The 23066-nt window shown below is 32.4% G+C and overlaps 2 protein-coding genes across 7 annotated transcripts in view; one reads left to right on the plus strand and one right to left on the minus strand.

The window, feature by feature from the left end:
• The window catches only part of LOC127062134 (uncharacterized), a 9534-nt gene extending 2531 nt beyond the window's left edge, over positions 1-7003 (plus strand). For 3 of the 4 annotated variants that reach the window (XM_050989837.1, XM_050989836.1, XM_050989838.1), the window contains exons 4-11: positions 2856-2986; positions 4598-4755; positions 4849-5080; positions 5242-5440; positions 5531-5769; positions 5873-5975; positions 6115-6345; positions 6800-7003. In XM_050989837.1, the coding sequence (XP_050845794.1) occupies positions 2876-2986; positions 4598-4755; positions 4849-5080; positions 5242-5440; positions 5531-5769; positions 5873-5975; positions 6115-6345; positions 6800-6915 (1389 nt within the window). In that variant the 5' untranslated portion in view covers positions 2856-2875 and the 3' untranslated portion in view covers positions 6916-7003. Of the gene's footprint in view, positions 1-1552; positions 2339-2855; positions 2987-4597; positions 4756-4848; positions 5081-5241; positions 5441-5530; positions 5770-5872; positions 5976-6114; positions 6346-6799 lie in introns of those variants that run through there. The other variant, XM_050989839.1, reaches the window with a different exon arrangement.
• Positions 6976-10489, minus strand: LOC127062133 (cholesterol 7-desaturase nvd). Of its 3 annotated transcripts, XM_050989834.1 has the most exons (5): positions 10051-10489; positions 8965-9119; positions 8638-8804; positions 8393-8571; positions 6977-8184 (listed from the first exon to the last, which is right to left on the minus strand). In XM_050989834.1, exons 1-5 carry the CDS (start codon positions 10138-10140, stop codon positions 7423-7425), a joined length of 1353 nt encoding a protein of 450 aa, XP_050845791.1. In that variant the 5' UTR covers positions 10141-10489; the 3' UTR covers positions 6977-7422. The 3 variants fall into 3 exon arrangements, with proteins under 3 accessions (XP_050845789.1, XP_050845791.1, XP_050845792.1); XM_050989832.1 differs by having other exon boundaries at positions 6976-8184; positions 8393-8804; XM_050989835.1 differs by lacking the exon at positions 10051-10489 and having other exon boundaries at positions 8393-8820; positions 8965-9023.
• Between the last annotated feature and the right edge of the window lie 12577 nt (positions 10490-23066).

A 23066-nucleotide genomic window follows, 5' to 3' on the forward strand; every position in this document is an offset into this window, starting at 1 on the left:
GATCGAAGAAGAAGAGAGGGAAAGAGGAAAAGTGAAAAAAGTCGATCATTTTTTGTCGATCGAACGATGAAGTGAAAAAAAAATAAAAAAAAAGAAAGGAAAAGAAAAAGTATTTTGTTAGCGGCCTCAATTAAAATTGCTAAAGAAATATTTAAATGATAAAGGCTAATGACATTCATGGTACAGGTTTTGGGACTTTCGATTTCCACAAAAAATGACTGTTTAATTATTTTTTTATCAAATGATCTCTCTTTCTCAAGGATATGAGAGAGAAATAGAAAACGGAAGAGAAGATCGATACGATCGAAGAAAAGAATGATTATAATATGGCGAGACGAAAATATCTTAACCGAGCCGATGACTCGTAACTCTCTCGGGGAATTTTGTTTCTTTCCTTTCAAGCGGATCACGTCGTGACGTGACTGGACGACGTAAAGCTATGGTCTTAGTTCAGAGACAACCAAAAAAAAGAGAACAAAGAAAATAAAAGAAAACAAGAAAAAAATAAGAAAAAAAGAAAAAGGGGGAAAAAAACCGTGATTCAAAAGAGGAGATCGAGGATGATTCGTTTAGATATTTTCTCGATAATCGCTACGGTATTTACCGTGAAGAAGTCATGGACCTGACAATTGCGTCAGTTCAAACGACGACTCATCGGTCGTGCATTCCATTCAAGTCTCTCGATTTGGTCTTTCTCTGTCTCTCTTTCTCTCTCTATGTCTCTCTTCTTTCTTTCTTTCTCTCTACTCGTTAAAGGAGAAAAATCAAAGTTCGCCTTAGGTCGGAGCTTGGTTCTTTGCTAGGTAGAGTGTTTTTCTAGATACATATAGTTAGCCTCGGAGTTCTCCCATTCGAGGCTTCCCGCGAGAGGCCCAAAACTACTCCGCACACCTTTCTCTTTTCCTGCTGCTATTACGCTCGACGAAAGCGAACTCGCGAGCCACGGCTTGCTCGACGAGTCCTACTCGCTTGCTCGCTCTTGCTATCTTTCTCTTTCTCATGCAAAAAGCCGGTCCTAGCCGCTTCTCTCGAGGGGATCATAGTTCGTATATATTTCTCGTCGAGCGTAAATACGTATGTAGATACTTAGGTAAGTACATACATACATACATACATACATACATACATACATAGATAGATACATATATACATAGATAGAAGTATTACGGGTACGGAACGGCCGAGTTGTAGGAGTATTTTGCCCAGCCCTGTCCACCACGCAGGGTATGTGTATGAATGCCTACCTACGCGGCCGACCATAACCAGTTTCCTTCCACTGCTTGAAATCTCGCGGTTGCGCTCATCGAAGTCTCTCGGTTCAGCCGAGGGGAGTGCGACTGTGCGAGTGAGACACAGACTCTGTCATGGTAGAAAGAAAAAGAGAAAGAGAAAGAGAAAGAGAAAGAGAGAGAGATGGGAGGATGAAGTGTGTGCGACAGAGTTAGAAACAGCGAGAGAAAAAGAAAGAGAGAGAGAGAGAGAGAGAGAGAGAGAGAGAGAGAGAGAGAGAGAGGGGGAGAGAGAAGCAAAAGAGAGATAAAGAGAGAGAAAGAGGGGGAGGGAAGGGAAAAAGAGACTCGTGTGCCGTACCCACTGCCAGGCTAGACGTTGTTCGTGTACAACCTTCGCATTCTTCGAAGAAGTGAAAGCCAGCAGTTTCAGGGAAATTCTGACGGCTTGTACTGTGTACCCATAGGTGAATCGACGACGACGACGATGACAACAATGACGATAACGATGATGATAACTTGCATGGTCGATCAACGAAATATTTCGGTCACTTAATGACCTGGGAAAATTTTATGACGATTCGACTAGTCATCGAATACGATCGAATCGTGTTTCCTCATCTCCCTCTTTTTCTTCTTCTTTTCCTTCTTCTTATTCATCTTCGTGTCTTTGTCTTCTACTCGTATGTCATACAAGAAAAAAAAGAGAGGAAAAAAAGATGTCGTAAATGGGAAACTCATAGGAGTGTCGTGTAACGGCTCCAACTTCGATGCCAGTCTACACGTGTGCCACGTACGGCCGGTAGCGAGCGTGCCGATGGAATGCGAATTTCACTTTTCCGAGCAGTTGACGCGCCGGTATTCGAGTCGTTCGTACGTTTCTTCGTTTGAGCGACGGTGGTGGAGGTAGAGGAAGAGAAGGAGGAGAAAGAGGTGGAGGAGGAAGAGGAGGAAGAGTGGGAGCAAATGGGAATGTATCGGGCTATTTAATAATTTTTTGTTTTTCGTATCTTTCAAAGCTCCTCGCAAAAGCTTCGCGACTCGTGGAATCGACTCGAGGAATCGACTACTTACTTTTTTTCACAAGTTTCGATCTTATCGTCATACTGGTGAGTCGCGTCTTCCTTATTGAGTATCTACTCAACGAGCATACGAATTTTTCGTATGAAATACGAACGGATAAGCCAATAATAAAAAAAAGTCGCCTGTACAACGTCACGTCGCGTCTAGCTAGCTCGATGACACGGTTTTTAATGGTTTCTCCGATCTTTTTTTCTTTCTTTCTTTCTCTTTCTCTCTACTGTATATTCTTTTAAGTTTCTTTCTTTTTCTCTCCCCTTTTTTTTCCTTTTTTTTATCTTCAAAATTATCGTCACATTTTTACGAATATTTTAAGGATTACACGCCGATGTTCGCTGTCACTTATTTTAAAACAAAAGATGATGATTTTAAAAAAGGAAAAAGATAGTTGGAATTATCGCGTTACTTTTTCGATAGAAATCTAAGAGAGAATTTTATTCACCTTGTTTTAGTAACTGTGTTTCTTTTTTTTCCGATCATCAATCTATTCCTTGACATTGTTTAAATTATTTTTATTTTAATGTTTTTTATTTCCTTTTTTTTCAGGTTGAGAAGACGGACACACGATGGTATCGAGAAGAAAAATACTCTCCCGTTCGCGAGATAATCTCGTGGAATCTCAATACGAGGAACAAGAGGAGGAGGATGTTTGGTACAATCTCGACAAATTGTACAAGGTAAGAAATATCAAATAGCAGCTTTTCGATATTACGCTAATAGTGTTCTCAGGGTTCGTTTGAAATAATCTCCTTATTTCCCGTACTTAAGTTTTGACTTTTTTTCTCGATAAGAGCAATAATATCGCGTACTCTCGCATTTACATATACGCCAACTCTACTCGCTGACTTTTAAGCGTACCAACCGGTTTAGTAGTTCAGCCATGCACATGCAAGGCAAAGTGTTTTTGGCGACCCTGCATGCACGCTCTTAAAACTGATGCAAACCGGTTTGAAACGCGTGGTTATCGCTTTTCAAAAAATTATGCTCGTAATAACGAAAATAGATACTATGAGAAAGAGAAAGAGAAAGAGAAAGAATGAGAGAAAGAGAGAGAGAGAGGGAGAGAGAGAGAGAGAGAGAGAGAGAAAGAGAAAGAGATAGAGAGACAGGTAGATAGAGATAGAGATAGAGAGCGAGGTAGAATTAACTCGTAGAGAGAACCTCACACGGATAACTTTAAGAGAAATGCGAGTCTCTCTCTCTTTCCACTCTCTGCATGGCCTGTTATGTGTTACAAAACCGCAGCGAGGTAAAAACGTGGCCGAAAGCGAAATACGAAAGTCTCTCGATGGCGTGCTTGTTGTATACGTTGTGTGGTTCTCTCCCTAGTTCGTTTGCTAGTTCGTAACAATGTATCGGTAAACTTTTGAATTAGAGAAAAGCGTGCCTCTCGATCGAGTTCTTAGTGTTCTAATTTTCAACGTACGCATGTACGTAGCTACCTACCGAACCTTTCTCACCGTAGATACGTTATGAATTATGAAGGAGTATTCGCGTAACGAGGTCGACTTCTACCGACAACGACAAAGACAATGAGAACGAGTTAGCCACCTTCGAATTCGATTCGTCCTGGTACGTGATTCCGGTCAACGGTGACGATCGACCGATCGACCGATCGATCGGTCGATCGATCGATGCATCATCCATCACCGTTATGTCTTTCCTGTCTCGTTCTGAAATGAAACTTTATTACGCTCGTAGACCGACTATGCCACGCAATAATCCCCTATCAACTAGCATACACACTCGACCTCAAGGAATTCGATTAGAACGGAAATCGTAGCTTACTCTTAGCCTTCGTTGCATAACACCTCCGTTCCGATCGATCTCGTTTAAACGATATGGATACTGTAAGAGATCTTTCGAGATCTATTTTATTTTTATCATCTATTTTTGTCAAATCACACCAGAGGTTTTTTTTGCTCGTATACACACACGCGCGCGCACGCAGAAACACACACGCGTTATTCCCTGATAGATATGGACGATTGATTTTAATACTTTTTAAAAGATCTACGATCACAAATTCACCTTTCTCTCTCAAGACATATAAATAATATCGAGTGCTATATCAGGTCAATGATCTCGTTTTTGACCGGTTCTTTCTATTTTCTCTCAAATATTCGACGTTATAATATTCGTTAATTAAGAAATACAAAAAAAAAGAGGAAGAAAAGAAAAAGGAAAAAAGAGAAAAATATATGTGTAAATGTCAAAAGTTCTCCTACGTCTTTTTTGGAACACTAGATATCTCGTTTCACTAATTAGCATTTCCTTTACTTGTATAGGATCACATACAAGAAGTTTTGGATAAATGGAATCAAATAGACGATGAAATATGGGCGAAAGTAATTGTCTTTGAGAGAAATAGACGCGTCGCGAAAGCGTATGCTAGGGCACCGGTTCTCACGATAAACGGCTCGAACGATGGCTTCGACGGCTTCAGGTAACTTACTTTCATTCTTTTATAGTTTCTTATTTCCTAATAATCTTCATCGGATTAATTTATTTTCTTATCTCTTATTTCGTGCGAATACAGGATAGGACTTTGCGGTTTTGATAATCCAATGCGTGATCCGAAGACGGAAGAAGCGAAACGTCATATTAATCAAGGTGTTAAAATAAAAATGGATGAACAAGGAAATATTCTTATTAAAAGGTTGTGTAAAAATAATGTTTACATCAAACCAACCAATCAGGAGGATAATGCTATTGGGCCTGAAATTATACGTAATTCACAGGGTGCCCTCGAGCACGAGAAACCGGGAAAGGTAAAACATTTCTTTATAGTTCTTCTTGATCATTCTTAATTATTTTTGTTCGTGTTTACAATATATAATAGCGTTCGTGAATTATTCGATATGATTTTTATAGAAACAATTAAAGAAGATAGAATTTATTGCATAGATTTATCATTGATTTTTTCTTACAGTTGTTTGATATGAACAAGTTTCAAACAAACTTATCTCGCGAGACTCGACGAGCATATCCCGACAGACGAAGATTGGAGATGCAATGTTTAAGTGCTATCGTTTTTGTAAGAACGGAAGCAGATCTTCTTCAATGTCCAGTTTGGGTTCTCATCGTGAACGTTGTCGGACTGGACATGCTCAAGTCAAAATTGCCACCAGGTATAATAATACTTTAAGACTTCATTTAAGATAGCTCTGTCAGTGAGTTTTGAAAATGATTTTTTAATTACACAATCAATCTTTTTTCAGTTTTAGCATTGCAAAGGCCTGTAGATATAAAGAATCGTCCAAGGATACCTATTCCAGACGAGGATCCTTACAGCGTCGCTGGTGTTTCATCCTCTGTTGGACCTAGTGAAATAATGCAGTCAGAGAGAGATTCTCGAGAACAAATCTATATGCAATCCACGAGTTACCAGCAACGACGAGCTGAGAGGCCACCTAAACTTCCACCCAGAGAAAATCTTTATGGTCATGATATTCCTAAGGTAATTATATATACACATATATATTTTCTTTCTTATTATCGTTAGAATCGTTAAAAAATTTTTTTGTAAGAACATTTTTATATGAATTTTTATTTCTATACAGCCCGATTACGATGATATCGAGGATGATTACTCGAGGACGATAAAACCTGCCGGTATGGCGAATGAAGAAAAAAGGAGCAAGAACGATGATAGAAAGAAATATGGTGAGATACGAACGAAAGAATTATTTTCTTTTCTTTTTTTTTGTAATTAGTTAATACCGTTAGATATATATACGATCATCGCTGTGTGTTATATGGTAGATAATGTTAGATACAGTTTGTTGTTTCTAATTTTTTATAGACGATCCATATTATTGTGGATTACGTGCACGCGTACCTAACTTCGTGAAGATGGCAAGAAACGGACAAAGTAAAGGTATTCCTCCTCGAGGACACATCAGACCTCAACCTGCGCCATCTTATGCTGGCTCCGTATATGCCAGTAGTCAATCGTCTCAGATATATGGACATCACGTTCCCGCGAATCGACCACACATCATGTATCATGCGAGAAGTTTTGAGAGTGGGCTCGGTACGTAATATGGGTCAGCACTTGTCGGTTTGAACAAAAAAAAGAAAACAAAAGAAATGAAAAGAAAAAAAGAAATTCGATTCACGCTAATTCGAGCGTGTCTCGTCTACGTTCAACGAGGAGCAACACTGTGTGTTTTTACGAGAATGAAGAGAAAGAAAGAAAGGGAGAGAGAAAGGGAGAGAGTGAGAGAGAAAGAGAGAGAATGAGAGTTGCGTCATTTTTTGAACGTTATTAAAAAAAAAAAAAATAAATAAAAGGAAGAAGAACCGGTCATTGACCGCCTCTCCGCTCTATTGTATATTTTAAAATATGTTTATTATATGTTATATTGTGTAATTGTAAGCGTGTGCGATATAATCGTGAGCAGTGTCGATGATCCTTACCCGATCCTTCGCGAACTTTCGAACGATCTTTTGAACGATCAAGTAAACGACCTTCGTTGAATTTCCAGACACGGATAATAGAATCGAATCGCCGTACAACCATATATATGGAAGATTACCCATCCCGACGAGAGGCGTGATACCTCCTGCACCGCGTGCTATGTACATTGGAGAATGGGATTAAGTTTTAACAAGTATCTCAACGTTTGTACCTATAAACTTGTATATTGTTAATATACCACATAAATACTCATATTTTTATGCTACCGAAATTGCTTCTATTTACTTTGCGACTTGTCTTTGCGAAATATCTCATCCTTTTTTCCATAGTCTAGTTCTATAGCTTAGGTAGTGTCCACCTATACCTATGTATTCACGTAGATATGTGATTATCGGAAATTGCACTTACGAACTTAAACCGAGATATAAGTTTATATACATTACTTACCGGAGAGAACGTTACCTTCCAAATATTTTCAAACATTCTCGATAATCCTCGTTCAACGCGGTAATAGTTTTATATCAAACAGACGTAACTTTACTCTCTATACAATCTCTAAACAATCAAATAATTGTGTAACAATGAAGGAAAGGAAGAAGGAAATAAAACAACATATCCGAGTTCTTTTATCGTCCATCGAGTCCTTCGCACGATTGCTCTCAAACGATAATAATAATTAACTTCCTTACGTCACCACTGCAAACTTTTCATTGCCGTCTGATAAGTAGGACTATTAGTAGAGTAGAACTGAGAGTACCATTTCCGATAAGCGGCAATGGTCTTATCCTCTCGTACTAGGATAGGTCGTGTTTCGAATCTCTTGTGATTCCAAATAGCAACGTCCCTCTCGAACATCAAACATTCACCGAGAAAAACGATACTGGCATAGGGCGCCAACAATGGCGGAGAAAATATTATGTGACAAATACGTTGTAACAATGGTTCGATCGGTGTCACCGTTTGTAAGATGAACATGTTGCCGAATGTTGTCTCGATGAATAACTCGACGTATCCTGGACCGATTTGTTCGACCTTCACGTTCAGCTCAAGTATATCGAATCGATCGAGAAGCAACAGACTGTGACGAAGAGTCATACTAGCTCTATGCTTTTCTCCATTATAAGAATTCTGTTGTCCGTTTGCTATTGTCGCCGTTGCCGTTGTCGTCATCGTTGTCCTACCGTTCAACATATTCTTCGAATCTCCGTTAATCGTCGTCTTGGTTGTTGATGTTTTCTTTGTTAAATCATCCTCCCACATCGTCTCTTCTTCTGGAATGTTTTTTTCCGTCGGAGTTTTAGATGAATCATCATTGGATTCGCTCGAATGCGGTGTCCATCCTGCGTTCGACCATCTGTGACGAACGAAACGCATCACGTCCTCCGAGAGAAACAACGCTGGTCCATGGACCGCGCTTAGATGTGCCAGATCGGCACCGTTCTCTGCTATATCCTGAAATCGATCGTTTCATTACTTTCCTCGAGAAAATTGAAATCGAGATATTTCTTCTTTCCTTCTTCCTCGATCTTAATTTATATATGCTAACTATCGAAAGTCTCGATTTTATTTATTCGTTTTTGAAAATAAAATTTATTCGGATTATCTAACTATTTAAATGCTATTCGAAATGAGGACAACGTTTAAAATAACTTTCTCGAACCTGTATATGGCAATTAACGATAAATTCGTTTCGACCTTGAAACCGCCAAGTCCCATTAGAAATTTTCTCATGGGGATGTGGTTGCCAATCTGGCTTTGCCGATTCCGCATGATACCAAACGAAAATTATTTTATTCACCTCGCAGCTTCTCCATGCTTTTGTTTTAGCAACATTCGGTACTGAAACAAAGTCAACAATTTTGTGTATGTTATGTAATAAAAAAAAGTTAAAAAAAAATTCTTTACCTTTATTGGCATAAGGTATATCTATGCAACGACCATCATTACCATAAAAGAGCCACTTATGGAAAGGACATTCTAAACATTCTCCTTTCACACGTCCACCCTCGCCCATGTTTGCCCCTAAATGTGGGCAATATGCATCGAGAATGTTGACGATACCCTTCTCGGTCCTTCGTATGCACACGACTTAACATTATTACTATCGTCATCATTTTTGAATTATTTAAATTAACTATTATTTAATTATTTTTAATAAATCGATGAGTGTTTCTTTATAACCATTAATTAATATTTTTCTCTATATCGGATTTTAATCAGTTTTATGCTTACCTAAATACAGCAAAATTTTCTCCAAGAGCTGATACGTGTTTCACTTGTCCCACTTTCAGTTGTGAACTTTCCAATAAGGCAAACCATCCATTTGGATAGACTGGTGGCAATTTTTCCATCTTCCTGTATTTTATTTTGTTCTCACATCGCAAGTCCTTGCAACAACAACAACAACAACAGGCGAAAGCCTTATTTTATATTTAAAAAAAAAATTAAAGAAATTAAATGATCAGATCAAATTAAATTAATATCGATCTTTATAGCTGATTTTTTTTATTTGTTTTGTATATAATTATTTATGTAATAATAATTATATAAGTGCGCGCCTGACAATAAGTAGCAATTCAAAATCTATCGATAATACTGTCTCTGAACGCCATCTATCAGGGAGAAACATCTTTTTATCCTTATGATAGGCAACAGTTATTACATATATATATGGCTATGTTGCCTATCATAAGAGTATAAAAAAGTTTTTACTGATAGATGGCGTTCACAAGCAATATTATTGAAGATGTTGAGAATGTTGCATCTCTCCAGGCGCATTATTCAATATTTTATAAATAATTATAAAAATGTAACTGTAATATTAGTGTTATGTATTTTCTTAGAAGAATATTTATTGTTTTAGATAAGAAATAAATTTTCAGAGACTGAGACTGTTCAATATTAGACGTTTAATGATCGTCTGTACAAATAACAAACGATTAGAATATTTTTGTATGTATAATATTTACGTATAATTATATTGGAAAGCGACTAATGACTTTTATTTATACATATATATGATCTCATAATTTTCAATAATTAATGAAACTAATGAGCTAATAACGAGTTAATCGCGAACTTTTCTCACTGGATACTTCGTTATGTTTACACTAATTTAGCCACGCTTATTTCAAGTTAATTTGAAATAAATAATATAACATATTTATCTAAAAATTAAATAACATAAGAGAAATAGAAATGATGAATATAACACAATTTCCTGTTACACATTAATTCAACTCTATAACCCTGTCATTAAAATCTATCAAAAAATTCTATAGATCATGATAGAAAAAAATGAAAACAATCTTAACTCACTCTGATCCAATTAATTTTCCAGAAGAAAGCGATATAGATTAGAAAAGCCAAGAGGGTGGCGAGGAGGACGCTGTACCATCCAAGGATCATCTTCTTTTTTTCTATCCCGTATCCCGCAGTTAACAGGAGTCACTGTCGTCCCAATGGAAGCACAGAATTTTCACGTCGGGATGACCGACGCTCTCTCCCCCCTCTCTTTCTGTCTCTCTATCTCTTTTCTACGAAAGGAAAAGACTGTGTTCTTCTTCTTGTCTTGTCGATGAAGACGAAGCGTGAGCGAGGAACTACCGGCGAACGTCTAAAGTAGAGGCGTCTAACAGCCAGTTCATGAGCAAGAGCTGACTCCCGATTCCCCTATACGTTTACCCCCACTATGACTCTCACTTGGCCGTCAATTCTGTTGGCAATTCGGTGTGCAACGCGACAAACTTATGAAATACGAGTTCACCATTAACGTGTTATAACAATTATTACGTATACCGGTCTGACTTCTCACAGTTCACAACTTTTTCTTCGGGTTCGATGAAGCAGAGAAGATGATGTAAAAGTGGAGGAAGGAAGGAAGGAAGGAAGGAAGGAAGGAAGGAAGAAAGAAAGGAAGGAAGGAAGGAAGGAAGGAAGGAAGGAAGGAAGGAAGGAAGGAAGGAAAGAAGGGAGGGAGGGGTGTAATAAAGTTGATAAAGAGGAGAAGTGCCGATTTTGCTGTTAGAAAGAAAGAGAGAGAAAGAGAGAGAGAGAGTGTACTTGTGTATGTGTGTGTGTGCGCATAGTGGATAAGAAAAGGAGAGCACGGAAAGAGGGAGAGAGTATCGCGATGATATAAACGAAGTAGTGAAACGAGAAGTAAAAGAAGAAGAGCAGAGGGAGCTTGAAGGATAAGTAGAAGCAAGAGGAGGAGTAGGCCGACGTGCAAAACAAAACTTGAAGGATGTCAGGCGAGAAAAAGAAAGAAAGAAAGAAAGAAAGTGAGAGAGAGAGAGAGAGAGAGAGAGAGAGAGAGAAAGAGAGTGGAGAAAAGAGGGAGAGGAAAAAGAGGAAGGAAGAGAAGTTGTTCGAGGGACGAAGAGGATAAGGAGGAGAGGAAGGTGCACGAGCGTCCTTGCGACGGAGACGAGAGATAAAAAGGGCGAAGAGGAGACGCTGACGACGTATGCTTCTAAAGAGAGAGAAAGAAAGAGAGAAGAGAGATGAGAGAGATGAGAAAGAAGGAGGAGGAGGAAAAGGAGGAGGAGGAGGACTCTGTTGCATTCGCGCACTCGCGTTGCGCGGCTACCCACTTGGAGAACGTCTCGTCTTCTTTCTACGCACCGAGATGGAAGTCGTGATGGAAGAAGAACAGGGAGAGAGAAAGAAGAAGTACCAAAAGAGGAAGAGAGGGAGAGAGAGAGAGAGAGAGAGAGAGAAGGAAAGAGAAAGAGAAAGAGAAAAAGATGATAAACAGAGGGAGAACAAGAACAGAAGTGAGAGAGATAGAAGAAAAGAGGGCCGAGAAGGGAGGAATTTTGCATGGAAAAAGAGGTCTACGGTTTAAGGGTTTTCGGTCGACTGAAACGTACGGGAGGTCCATCGTCAACTTTATATACGCCATATCCTCGACTTGGTGAGGACCCACAGAGGACACATCGTCTTGTACCCTATCTTCCAAACGAATCTATCGAAGTACGTTTTTCCACCAGTCGTTCTCACATTAAGGATCCACCGATTATGTATGCCAAGCTTACATGATGATAGAGAGAGAGAGAGAGAGAGAGAGAGAGAGAATACATACCTAAGTCTCTTCGATCTAACTTCAAAACTAACTCTTCGTCAGTATTTTCTCTTCTCTCTCTCTTTCTATCTCTCTCTCTCTTTTTTCCTTTATTTCTTCCCTTTTTTTTGTTATCTCTTTCCTTTTATTATCATACGTATCGTATATCGATACGTTCGTAGTAAATATATGCATTATTGTCCGTGAGTTTAGAAGACTATGTCCATTCGTCCAAACATACATATCACATTCCCCATTTGTTATTCCAACACGTGTTCCCCTTTCATCATCACCTTTCCAAGTAAAAGACGTAACGTTCCTGATCTTTTTCCTGAATATCTGGTCAAGTGGAAGCTAACTTTATGTTGGCTTCCTTGGGAGATCAACGAAGAGAGAGAAAGAGATAGGTATTTTGTAAAGAACCAAGTGTTCTTTTTTAACACTTTACGCATTTGATACAGGTGCATGTCAAAGATGGCTGACGAACGTATTTACATCAAGGGGAACGATCTCAAAATCTTTTTCTTTATTTATGTAATTTATTCATTTATTTTTTTTTTGAGCAAAGACAAAAAACGTTTCTCCTGTTTACGGGAAAAATATAAATATCACTCTTCTCAATCTCGTTATCTCGATCGGTAGACATTCTTATTTCTTCTTTTTCTTTTTTTTTTTTTTCTTTAATCTTACCTTTATAGTCACTGATCTTTGGATAGCCATAAATCTTTCACTTAAGTTATATAAGAAAAGTAAATTTGTTCAAACTTCACAAATATATTAATTATTATATATATATATAATATAATTATATATGTATACTAATCACGCTCCTCTCTTCTTTTCATCGACCATTTTTTATTGACTGCCCTTATCTATGAAACCCTTTTTTTTTAGCTACGTTCATCACTTCTTTATCGTGCAACAATCACGGCTCGTTATTGTAATAATCAAAACCATCGCGCTGCGACTTTCCCTCGAAAGATCGTCGTTTAAAAATCTTATACAAAAATATTCATGGGACTGTCCATCGAAGTTATGCGATCCTTGCAAGATAACTTTGACTGATGCGCCGAATGAATGTACGTGGCGTAAGGGATGGATGGAAAATGAAAAAACCGAATGGCCTTCGTCGTCGTGTCGTCGTCCTCGCTTATGTTTGTGGCTCTCGAGAAATTTTTCTAATTCTTTCTAATATTCGTTCTATTAAGAAAATTTTTCATTAGGTACTATTACGTTCCATTCCACTCTACTCACCCTTTTCTACTATTGTCATCACCGCTATGATTGATTATTATTATTATCATTATTATCATTATCATTATCATATTACTATTTTTATTATTACTATTATTATTATTATCATCATTGTCATATTAGTATTTTTATCATTATTACTACTATCATTATTGTTGTTATTGTTGTTATTATTATTATTATTATTATTATTATTATTATTATTATTATTATTATCATCATTATCATTATTATGGTAACTGCTGTACAAATCACTTATAGACTTTGTAAAATTGTTAAATCTAGATATCTCCTCAACATCCCCATCTACGTTTTCTCGGTTCCTACAGACCCTTTTCCTTTTGCTTATTTATGCAGGCCCTTTTTCTTTCCCTTTCGATATTTTCCAAAAACTCACAAGACGTATACTTCGTCTTCTCACCCAACTAGACTGCAACTTCTACTCTTCACTTGAACAAAATTTCTTCTTCAACTATTACCTACAAACATACAATAAATTATACATCTCAACATACTAATTCTCGAATTATTCATTATATTCGGAAACGAACTAATATTATCTTCTGGTTATTCTTGAACATCGCACATAATAATACTCTCTGTAATATTACTTAATTCGTTTAAATTCAATCACCAAATAATTGTTTCATTTTTCCCCTGTTCAAATTGGGCAAATTAAAAAAAAAAAAATATCGACGTATTGACGATAGTAATTAATGATCATCGAAAAGGCGTATTAAGTAATCTTATTTAAACACAAAAAGAAAGTACTTTTTTTTTTCTTTCTTATCTTTTTGTATAACAACATTTGCGTTTTTCTTGCACGTGTGAGTTAAGTTGATAAGCGTCAGGGATTTTTCGTTGAACGATTTTACGTGCTCTCCATGCGTAATAGCTTCTCCGAATATGCTGTACCTGCAGAAAATTTTAGGACTAAGCACGCGACTAAAAATACTGTCTTCTCATTCGTCTTTATTCTTTGTTCCTCTCTTTCTTTTTCTTCTTTCTCTTACAACGTAACTTTCATGGTCGTTCGAGTAAAATTTATTCTATTATCGAAAACTCCGTGTCAAAAATAAAAATTTCTGTTTACAAAAAATATATCTCTCTTTTTTTGTTTTGTTCGTCAACGCAAAATGCTAATTCTTGTTAATTATTGAGCTAATTAATTATCTTCAATTTCGATGTTTAAAAATTGTACATCTTGACGATGCGTACAGGAATCTAATATTTCAATTTGTCACACGAGAGGGGACTGAATGTACGTCGTGTAAGTAGTTGTATATGAAGTAGTGGAATGATATATTTGGTGAATTAGAATTTCAATACGTTCTTATACGTTGGAGAACGTATCGACTGTTAGACAATCGGATAGAAGAAGGCCGAGATCGAATCGGATTTAACGGTTTACGTTCGATCCTTCTATCAAGATCGTCGTTCAAAGCTGAAAGTCAAATGCGTCTTCCCTCTTTGACAGTCAGTTGAGGTCCAATCATTTTGTCCGATCTCCTTCTCTTTATGGATTTGCATGAGAAATTTTTCATTTTTAACCCGAGATTATTTACGTTTTGACATTCTTGATAAACAAGTTGAGAAAATATTTTATAATGTTTGATTGAAAAAAATACATTTGTTATATTATAATAGTTCACGCATACTTATAAATTATATCATCCATAATTTGTTTTTCTTTTTTTCATTAAAAGTTGTTATACAATTTTTTTTTTATATAGAAAATCATTTTTTATTTCTGTTAGATTTAACATACGTGCACTTTGAATGTTTTTCTGCTATTAATTATTTACAGGAAACTATGAAAATTTTAATATAAATAATGAAATTATTTATTAGTTGAAAATTATTACCATTTAATTATACATCGCATTTAAAAAGAGAAAGAGAGAGAAAGATAATGTTCTATATTCTGTTGGTAATATAGAAAATTATGTATTGAACTAATAGAAACTTTTTTAAGCGCCTTATGATATATAATATAGTGAAACGTAGCTGTATGGGCATGTTGCCTACCGTAAGGGGCACAATTTTTTATGATATATACAATCTAATTAATTAATTTACAAGTGAATTAAATAAAAACTTATCCACTATTAAATGAGAAGATACAGGTAAGGATAGAGTTGATTTTAAAATTGGATTATTAAATGAAATGAATTAATACAAAGTTTATTATGACGATATTTTTATTTTTATTTGTAACTTATATTGAAATGTATGTTGTATATACAGTTCATGCTCGTAAAATAGCACGTTAGTTCACACTTTAAATTTCTTATTCTATGTTTTACTTAATATCTAATCCGTTTCTGCCAAATTATATTTAAGACGATGAAGTAAATAATATAAGGCACTAACGGTGAAACCAAAATATTTTCCTACGAGATAAACAATAATGATGAAATTTAACGAAGAGAGGGCCGATGTTTGACCATATAGAAAATAATAAAAAAAAAAAAAAAATAAATGAAAATAAAAAGTTTCAAGTATTTCTCGCACAATTTCCTCTGATTCAGACTTTTACATTCAATACTCATTTTTATTTTTTTTTTTTCGTGATATTTTATGAAGATTTTATGAAGAGCTTGAAGGTAATGTTGCTGTGAATCGGCATTGTCGAATATAAAAGTTAAGACCAAGCGCTTTTTTATATATCAAATTTAACATAACAGAGTAACAAATACAAACGTAAACTTAACTTGAATAAAATATTTCAGAAAAGTGTGTCAAACATTTTTTCTTAATGCATAATTTTCTGAATTTTCGAGGTAACATTGGTAATTGCTTAACATGTTAATAGGTTCTTTTTTCTTTTTTTTCTTTTTTATAACAATGATAAACAATATATAAATACGGAAGTAAAACAGAGTAACAGTGCTGTCTTTTTTTTCGTGTTTTTTTTTTCTTTTTTCGTAACAAATAAACTATGTAAGTTTTTATTTCTAATGCGTGAATTAACTGAAAAAGAAACCATGACTTATATTTTATTTATATTTATGTAATTTTCTTGTGTGTTCTCTTCTCTTCTAAAAAATGTCTATTTTAAAATTCATTAAATTTTATGAATTATTATTATTAATTTTGAATGATTTCAATCGTCTTTAACAAATGTAGTTTGATAATAATTTGTTTTAAAGTGTTTGAAAAAAATGTAATCTTCTCAATGAATAAAAACTTAATATAATTATAAAAAAATTAATATAGGCAACCGACAAACGTAATGATGAAAAACATTATAACAGCCAAGGTAACTATGTGACGAACAAATAACTTTAACTAATTCAAACTCTTTGAAAATTACAAGAATGGTTAACATGATAGAGATATGACGGCAATGAAACTGAATTTTTTATAATCGAACGAATCAAAAGATAAGTATTAACGCAGAAATGGTCTGATGGAAATTTTGAAGCAAAAATATTGAATTTGTAAGATGGCTTAATGATAAATATGAATGAAAACAAGAAGAGAAGGATTTTGTAACAACGATGATCAAACAAAAACTTAAATTTTAGAAACTGTTTGAAATATAGAATGATTTTGAAAACTCAACAAGATTAACAATAAACAATGAATAATGAAATGCGACGATGAAACGAATTAACGGAGAAACACGTGTATCACAACATTAACAAATGAAACTTAACAGATTTCAATGGGAAGCTATTAACAAAACAGTTGCAAACAGAGAATTCTCAATGAAACGAATTTATGTTAAACAGAATATAAGAATGATCTCAACATTGAAGATGTAACAATTGAAGATGCAACACCAATGTCACATTTTTCTAACAAACAATCAATGAGAAAACAGATAACTTAACGAGAGAACAAATTGTTATTAATACAAACGGAAATTCAACGATTATTAACGATAACTCAACGAGAAACCTTCCTTGTTAACATAATCAATAACAAATCTTGCGCTATTGAATTTTAAATTTATTGAATTGATATGCGAGAATTTTTGCTTGACAAAATTAAATTAATTTAGAAGAAAAAAAAAAAGGAAAATTTGTCACCTCTGGAAAAATTTTAAATAAGAAAAATGAAATTTTCGAGGGGCCCCCTTTCGTTAATTTGATTTGATAATTGTAATTTAAAAATAATTAATTATATATATATGTATAATTATATATATATATATATATATATATATATATATATATATGTATATATATATCGTATTGATACGGAACGATAGTGTAATTATAGTTATTATATTCTAATATTAAATATATTCTTAACATAAAGTTCTTTAATATAAATTTTAGTTAAAAACTAAAAAGTTAATATAAAATGTATAGTTGTTAGTACATAGTAAGAAAAAAACTTTTGGAAAGATATGTAAAAAATTAAATAGAATAACGATTAAGTATTAAATCAATCGTAATTGATTTCTTTCATTTCGATCAATTTATCTATTTATTATTTTTACATTTTTAACAACGTAATACATTTTGATATATTATGTGTTTTCACGTTCTCTTTTTTTTGTTTTTTTTTGTCGTGATATTTTAGAGCAAAGAACTTTGTAAAAGTAATATTTAAAAAATTATGAATGTTAGAAATAACTATAATAAATTATTCTGATTATACCTGTATCATACGTTTAATATGTAAGTTCTGTAATTTATGATATAAGAACTATGTTTAAACTATTCTAAATGTATATATATGAAATGTTAAGATACTTTGGCAGAAACCGAATGAATTTATTTATACTATTGAAAGTTTATCCTAAATTAATTTTGTAAAAATCTAAATTCGTAAATTTTAAAAAATACTATTAATTGGAATTCGATGCTCGTTATATTTTCGTAATCAATCACCGTATAAAAATGAAACCTAAACTTATATACCGGTTTGTCACTCACTTAAAGCTTCAATGTCGGCGTTCAATAAATAAAAAATAATTAAACAAATTTTAAGTCCGCAAAATTTGATCGTACTTGACTGTAGTAGAGAATATATATGTTCGTTCTTATTGAAATTTAAAATTGAAATTTAATTTTGTCATTAAAAAAATAAGTTATTGTAATTCAGAAAATTTAAATGATAACATAAATTATAAGAAAATGTTATATTATAAATTTATGGATGGTATTTTTTTAAATGATTAAAAGAATAATTTTTCTAATTTTGTATAAACAAGTTACGATCAAACATTGTTGTTCAGAGATAATTAGTTAAAATAATATTAAAGTGAGAAAAAAACGAGCCATTTTACAAAACATTTCAGCAAGAATGAAAATGAAATAAAAAGTATACTTAAAAAAAAAATATATCTATAAAAATACTGAAAACAACTGTAACCTAATTAGATGCCGACTTTTTGAAACGGATGACTTTATGGATCGTTCAAAAAGTTTCACCTTTGTAAGAACGCGATATTTGAGAGAACAATTTATTTTACGAAATAAAATATAAATTTTTTCATTATATAATCGAAATAATTTTTAATTATTTTATTTTATTTCGTAAAAAAAAAATATTTCATTATGTTCAATCAAACATCGCACAACTATAATTATTTCCCATTTTTCTCGCAAAATCTTTAACAATGTTTTGTATTAAAATATGTTTATCGAGTAACAACCGGAATATTTCACGTGTATTTTTATAATAATAATAATAATAATAATAATAATAATAATGAATCAGAATATTATTTTTTGATTCATTTGCCGAGGTAAGTGTATTTTTTTTTCTTTTTTTTTGGTTTTCTTTTTTTTTACTTCGTATACTTTGTTTTTTCTTTTTTTTATGAACGAAAAGAAATAAAAGAAAAATGAAAAATTAAAATTATAAAAATAAAAAAAATGAAAACGAAAGAAAAAAATTAAAAAATGTAATACCTTGAAATTGTTGACAAAAAAACATATATATTCAGAAAATTTATCTGATTATTTCAATTTTTTGTTAAATTCTTCGATATTGGGCATTAAAAACAAATGGTTTTGTAATTTTATTTGAATATAAATTTTTTGAATTTCTAACGTAAGATGATTTTTGATTGCAGAATTAGTATTGTTGTGTCAGCAATTTCAGAAGGAGATAATCAAATTTAGAAAAGAAAAAAATAATGGAAAAACATAAAATAATAGAAAAAAAAAGGAAAAAGCAAATAATAATAAGGGAAACTTATATTAACCTATGCTAAACTTATGACTAAACAGCTGTTACGACTTTTGTGGAGAGAGCTTCTGTGTGAGTTTTTACTATTATTAATTATTTCTAAATCATTTAATGTTTACTAATATAAATTAATTATATAAAATAAATCAAGAGTGTCGTAGATTGACACAAAATTAAAAATATAAAACTTCGTAATATAAATAAAATCTAACGAGACTATTATTTTAATAAACCTAATATCTATCTGTTCGTCGTTGAAGTTTTTCATTAAATATTTAATATTTTAGAATTGTTTTAATTATATTTCATTTATTCGTGATATGAACTTTTGTTAAGTATCAATAACATCGGTATAATTTAGATTACAAATGTATAATATTAATTTCAAATGATCAATGTTCTTTTTTGCAACTTACTTCTTAATAAATATTTCCATAAATATTATATCATCGATTATTAGATATTATTTTTTTGAATATTTGTTTAAATCGAATAAATGATGTCGAACAGATAGTATAAAATTAAATAAAAATAATAAGAAAAATAAAATATATTACTTTTTTGTGAATATGTCCCACGATGCTTGTCAATCTCAAAACTTCAGGTCCCACGATGAATGAAGAATGTTCCCTCGTGTATCCGCTTCTAATATCTACGTGTAACTAAATCTTTGGAAGTTCCTTGACTCTTCATGTTGTTTTGGCTTAAGCATTTGTTTATATTATCCTTTTGGCTCTTTCGATAGCCAAGCCTATAAACATAGTTAGATAAATTTGTTTATTTATATCTCTATCGAGTATTACCTAAGATATTGATCTCAATTTTTGATCTATACTTTTTCTTCGTTTTATTTTCTTTCATTTTATTCGTCGAAGTGATGTGTACGAGGAAGAAAAATGAAAAATATCTGTTTTAATATATTCCATACGAGTAGATTGATTGGAATTAGATAACTTGGAAATAGATAACTTTTGGAATTGGTGAGACCATCGTTCTATAATTAGAACAATATTAAATTGATGATTTCGTTTATTTTTCGAAGTTTCAGCAGTGCTCATTCTATATTTTAGGATTTTGTTTTTACTTTTTGATATAACAAATGAATTGTTTTGAAATTTAAAGAAGTAAGTTTATCCTTAGTAAGTAAATTTAATATCTCTTGCATCTTTTAAGTTTGATTTTGAAGTATTGTAAACGCTTCAAAATGGAAGACACGTAATCATAATCTTTGTCTTGTTATTATTACTTTGCATCATCCTGTTTGATCAGACATTATTGATATCCTTTTTTTTTCTGATGAAAATCATGAAGTAAGATGATGCTGTTATTAATTTAACGATTTGTCTGTTCTGTTTAGCCTCGATGTAAATAGTAAATATTTCATCGTTCTATTTTTGATATCAATCACAAATTTCTATCATAATAAAATGTAAGTAAATGTGTATGTGTTACTGCAATATAGATTATTTTTTGAATTAGCTTTGATGATGCTATTCATTGCAGTCTATTTTTCAAACAAATTCTAGTTTCTTATGGTCTCTGTGAATGAAACATTAATTTGTGTTTCACACATATATATATCTATATATATACATATATATATAGGCGAATAAAAAATCTTGACAATAAGCTTTGACTCTTCGTATCGGAATCAACGTTTCGATGGAGAGTCTAAATTCCATTTTCTTCTGATAGCCAACTGAAAATTAACATTAATGATCCTTTCAAATGATTCTATATAACATGATTCGTGATATCGAGAGGCATGATTTTGTAAATTTCTTTGTGTCTTTTGCAAATATCTTTAATAATTGTATGCGTTTGAAAATGAAAAAAAGAGAAACGAATCCGGATATGATGTTTGATGACGTCAGAATTTTTCTATCCATTATTCTTATGTTGCATGAAGCTGACGTTCGACGTGTGAATTCGTTACGGTATCGAACGTAGCGATGAAAAATCGATATAAACATGTGAATTTAAGATTAGAAATAGAGATGTGAACTTTTGATGCATTCCATACGATGATGATGAAAAATTGTTGATTTGCTTCTTGTTAGTTTTTCTTGTTTTCTTTTCTTTATCTTCTCCTTTATTTTATTATTATTATTTTTTTATAACGAAAAAGCGTGAATTTCGTTGTCCTTTCTGTAAATTAAAGATGTAAAATATCTAACGAAATCTGTTGTGTGCGTATTCTGCTTGTTGAAATTGGTTTTTTATCGATTAAGTAAGTTAAATTTCTTGTGAGTAAAGATCATTCATTGTTTTTGGTAACTGACTTGAATCATCAAACGATCGATTATTGTTTTTCTTATGAGTCACTGCTGTGAAATATTTTGATTGATATTTTGATTGATATAACAAACGATGTACCACAAAGCGACGCTTCGAAGTAATTTGATCGAATTGTTTTTATTGTTGTCGAGGTTTGAGATGTTTTGCCACGAGTATATGTGATATTTTTGATTCATTTATAATGATGCTTTTCATTCTCTGTCCTGGTCATTGAAGAATATTTAATGAATGTATCGAAGAATTAGGGTCTGAAAAGAGTCCCGTTTCTTTTCCTGTATATTTGTTTCTTTTTATTTTTTGTTTGTTTGTTTGTTTTTTCCTTTACGAGTGCAGCATTGAATTTCATTCGGTACTTTCAACTATCACTTCTTTTTTGAAGTAGATATTTTTGTAAATATTTTCATCTATCTTTTTTATGCTTTCTTCTGACAGATATTTCAATTGACATTTAGACATTTTTGTTCTTCTTCTTTAAGATTTATTTTTGTGAATATTTCAACTGATATTTAGATATTTCCATTTTTCTTCTTTACGATTTATTTTTACAGATATTTCAATTGATTTTCGTTTTTCTTTTGTACGATTTTTTTTTTGCAAACATTTCAGTTGATATTTAGATATTTTTGTTTATGTTCTTTAGGATTTCTTTTTTGCAGATATTTCCATTGATATTTAGATATTTTCGTTTTTCTTCTTCACGATTCCTTTTTTGGAGATATTTCAATCGATATTTAGATATCTTCGTTTTTCTTCTTTACGATTTACTTTTGCAAATATTTCAATTGGTATTCAGATATTTTCATTTTTCTTCTTTACGATTTCGTTTTTGCAGACATTTCAATTGATGTTTGGATATTTTCGTTTTTTTTCTTTATGATTTTTTTTTTGCAGACATTTTAATTGATATTTAGACATTTTCGTTTTTCTTCTTTACGATTTATTTTTGCAGAGATCTCAATTGATATTTGGATATCTTCGTTTTTCTTCTTCACGATTTATTTTTTGCAGATATTTCAATCGATATTTAGATATCTTCGTTTTTCTTCTTTACGATTAATTTTTGCAAATATTTCAATTGGTATATAAATATTTTCATTTTTTTTCTTTACGAATTATTTTTGCAGATATTTCAATTGATATTTAGATATTTTCGTTTTACGATTTATTTTTGCAGATATTTCAATTGATATTTGGATATCTTCACTTTTCTTCTCGATTTTATTTGTAAATATTTCAATTGATGTTTAGATATTTTCGTTTTTCTTCTTCCCAATTTCTTTTTTGCAGACATTTCAATTGATATTTAGATATTTTCTTTTTTCTTCTTTACGATTTCTTTTTGCAGATATTTCAATTGATGTTTAGATATTTTCCTTTTTCTTCTTTCCAATTTCTTTTTTGCAGACATTTCAATTGATATTTAGATATTTTCGTTTTTCTTCTTTACGATTAATTTTTGCAAATATTTCAATCGATATGTAGATATCTTCATTTTTCTTCTCTACGATTTATTTTTGCAAATATTTCAATTGATATTTAGATATTTTTGTTTTTTTTTCTTTAT

Source organism: Vespula vulgaris, chromosome 3 (assembly GCF_905475345.1).
Source record: "Vespula vulgaris chromosome 3, iyVesVulg1.1, whole genome shotgun sequence".
Taxonomy (NCBI): domain Eukaryota; kingdom Metazoa; phylum Arthropoda; class Insecta; order Hymenoptera; family Vespidae; genus Vespula; species Vespula vulgaris.

Coding starts and splice junctions, on each gene's coding strand:
- LOC127062133 (XM_050989832.1), bottom strand. CDS start 10,140: ATGATCCTTGGATGGTACAGCGTCCTCCTCGCCACCCTCTTGGCTTTT. Junction 9,120..10,050: donor GGAAAATTAATTGGATCAGA/GTGAGTTAAGAT, acceptor TGTTGTTGCAAG/GACTTGCGATGTGAGAACAA. Junction 8,805..8,964: donor GAAAATTTTGCTGTATTTAG/GTAAGCATAAAA, acceptor GTGCATACGAAG/GACCGAGAAGGGTATCGTCA.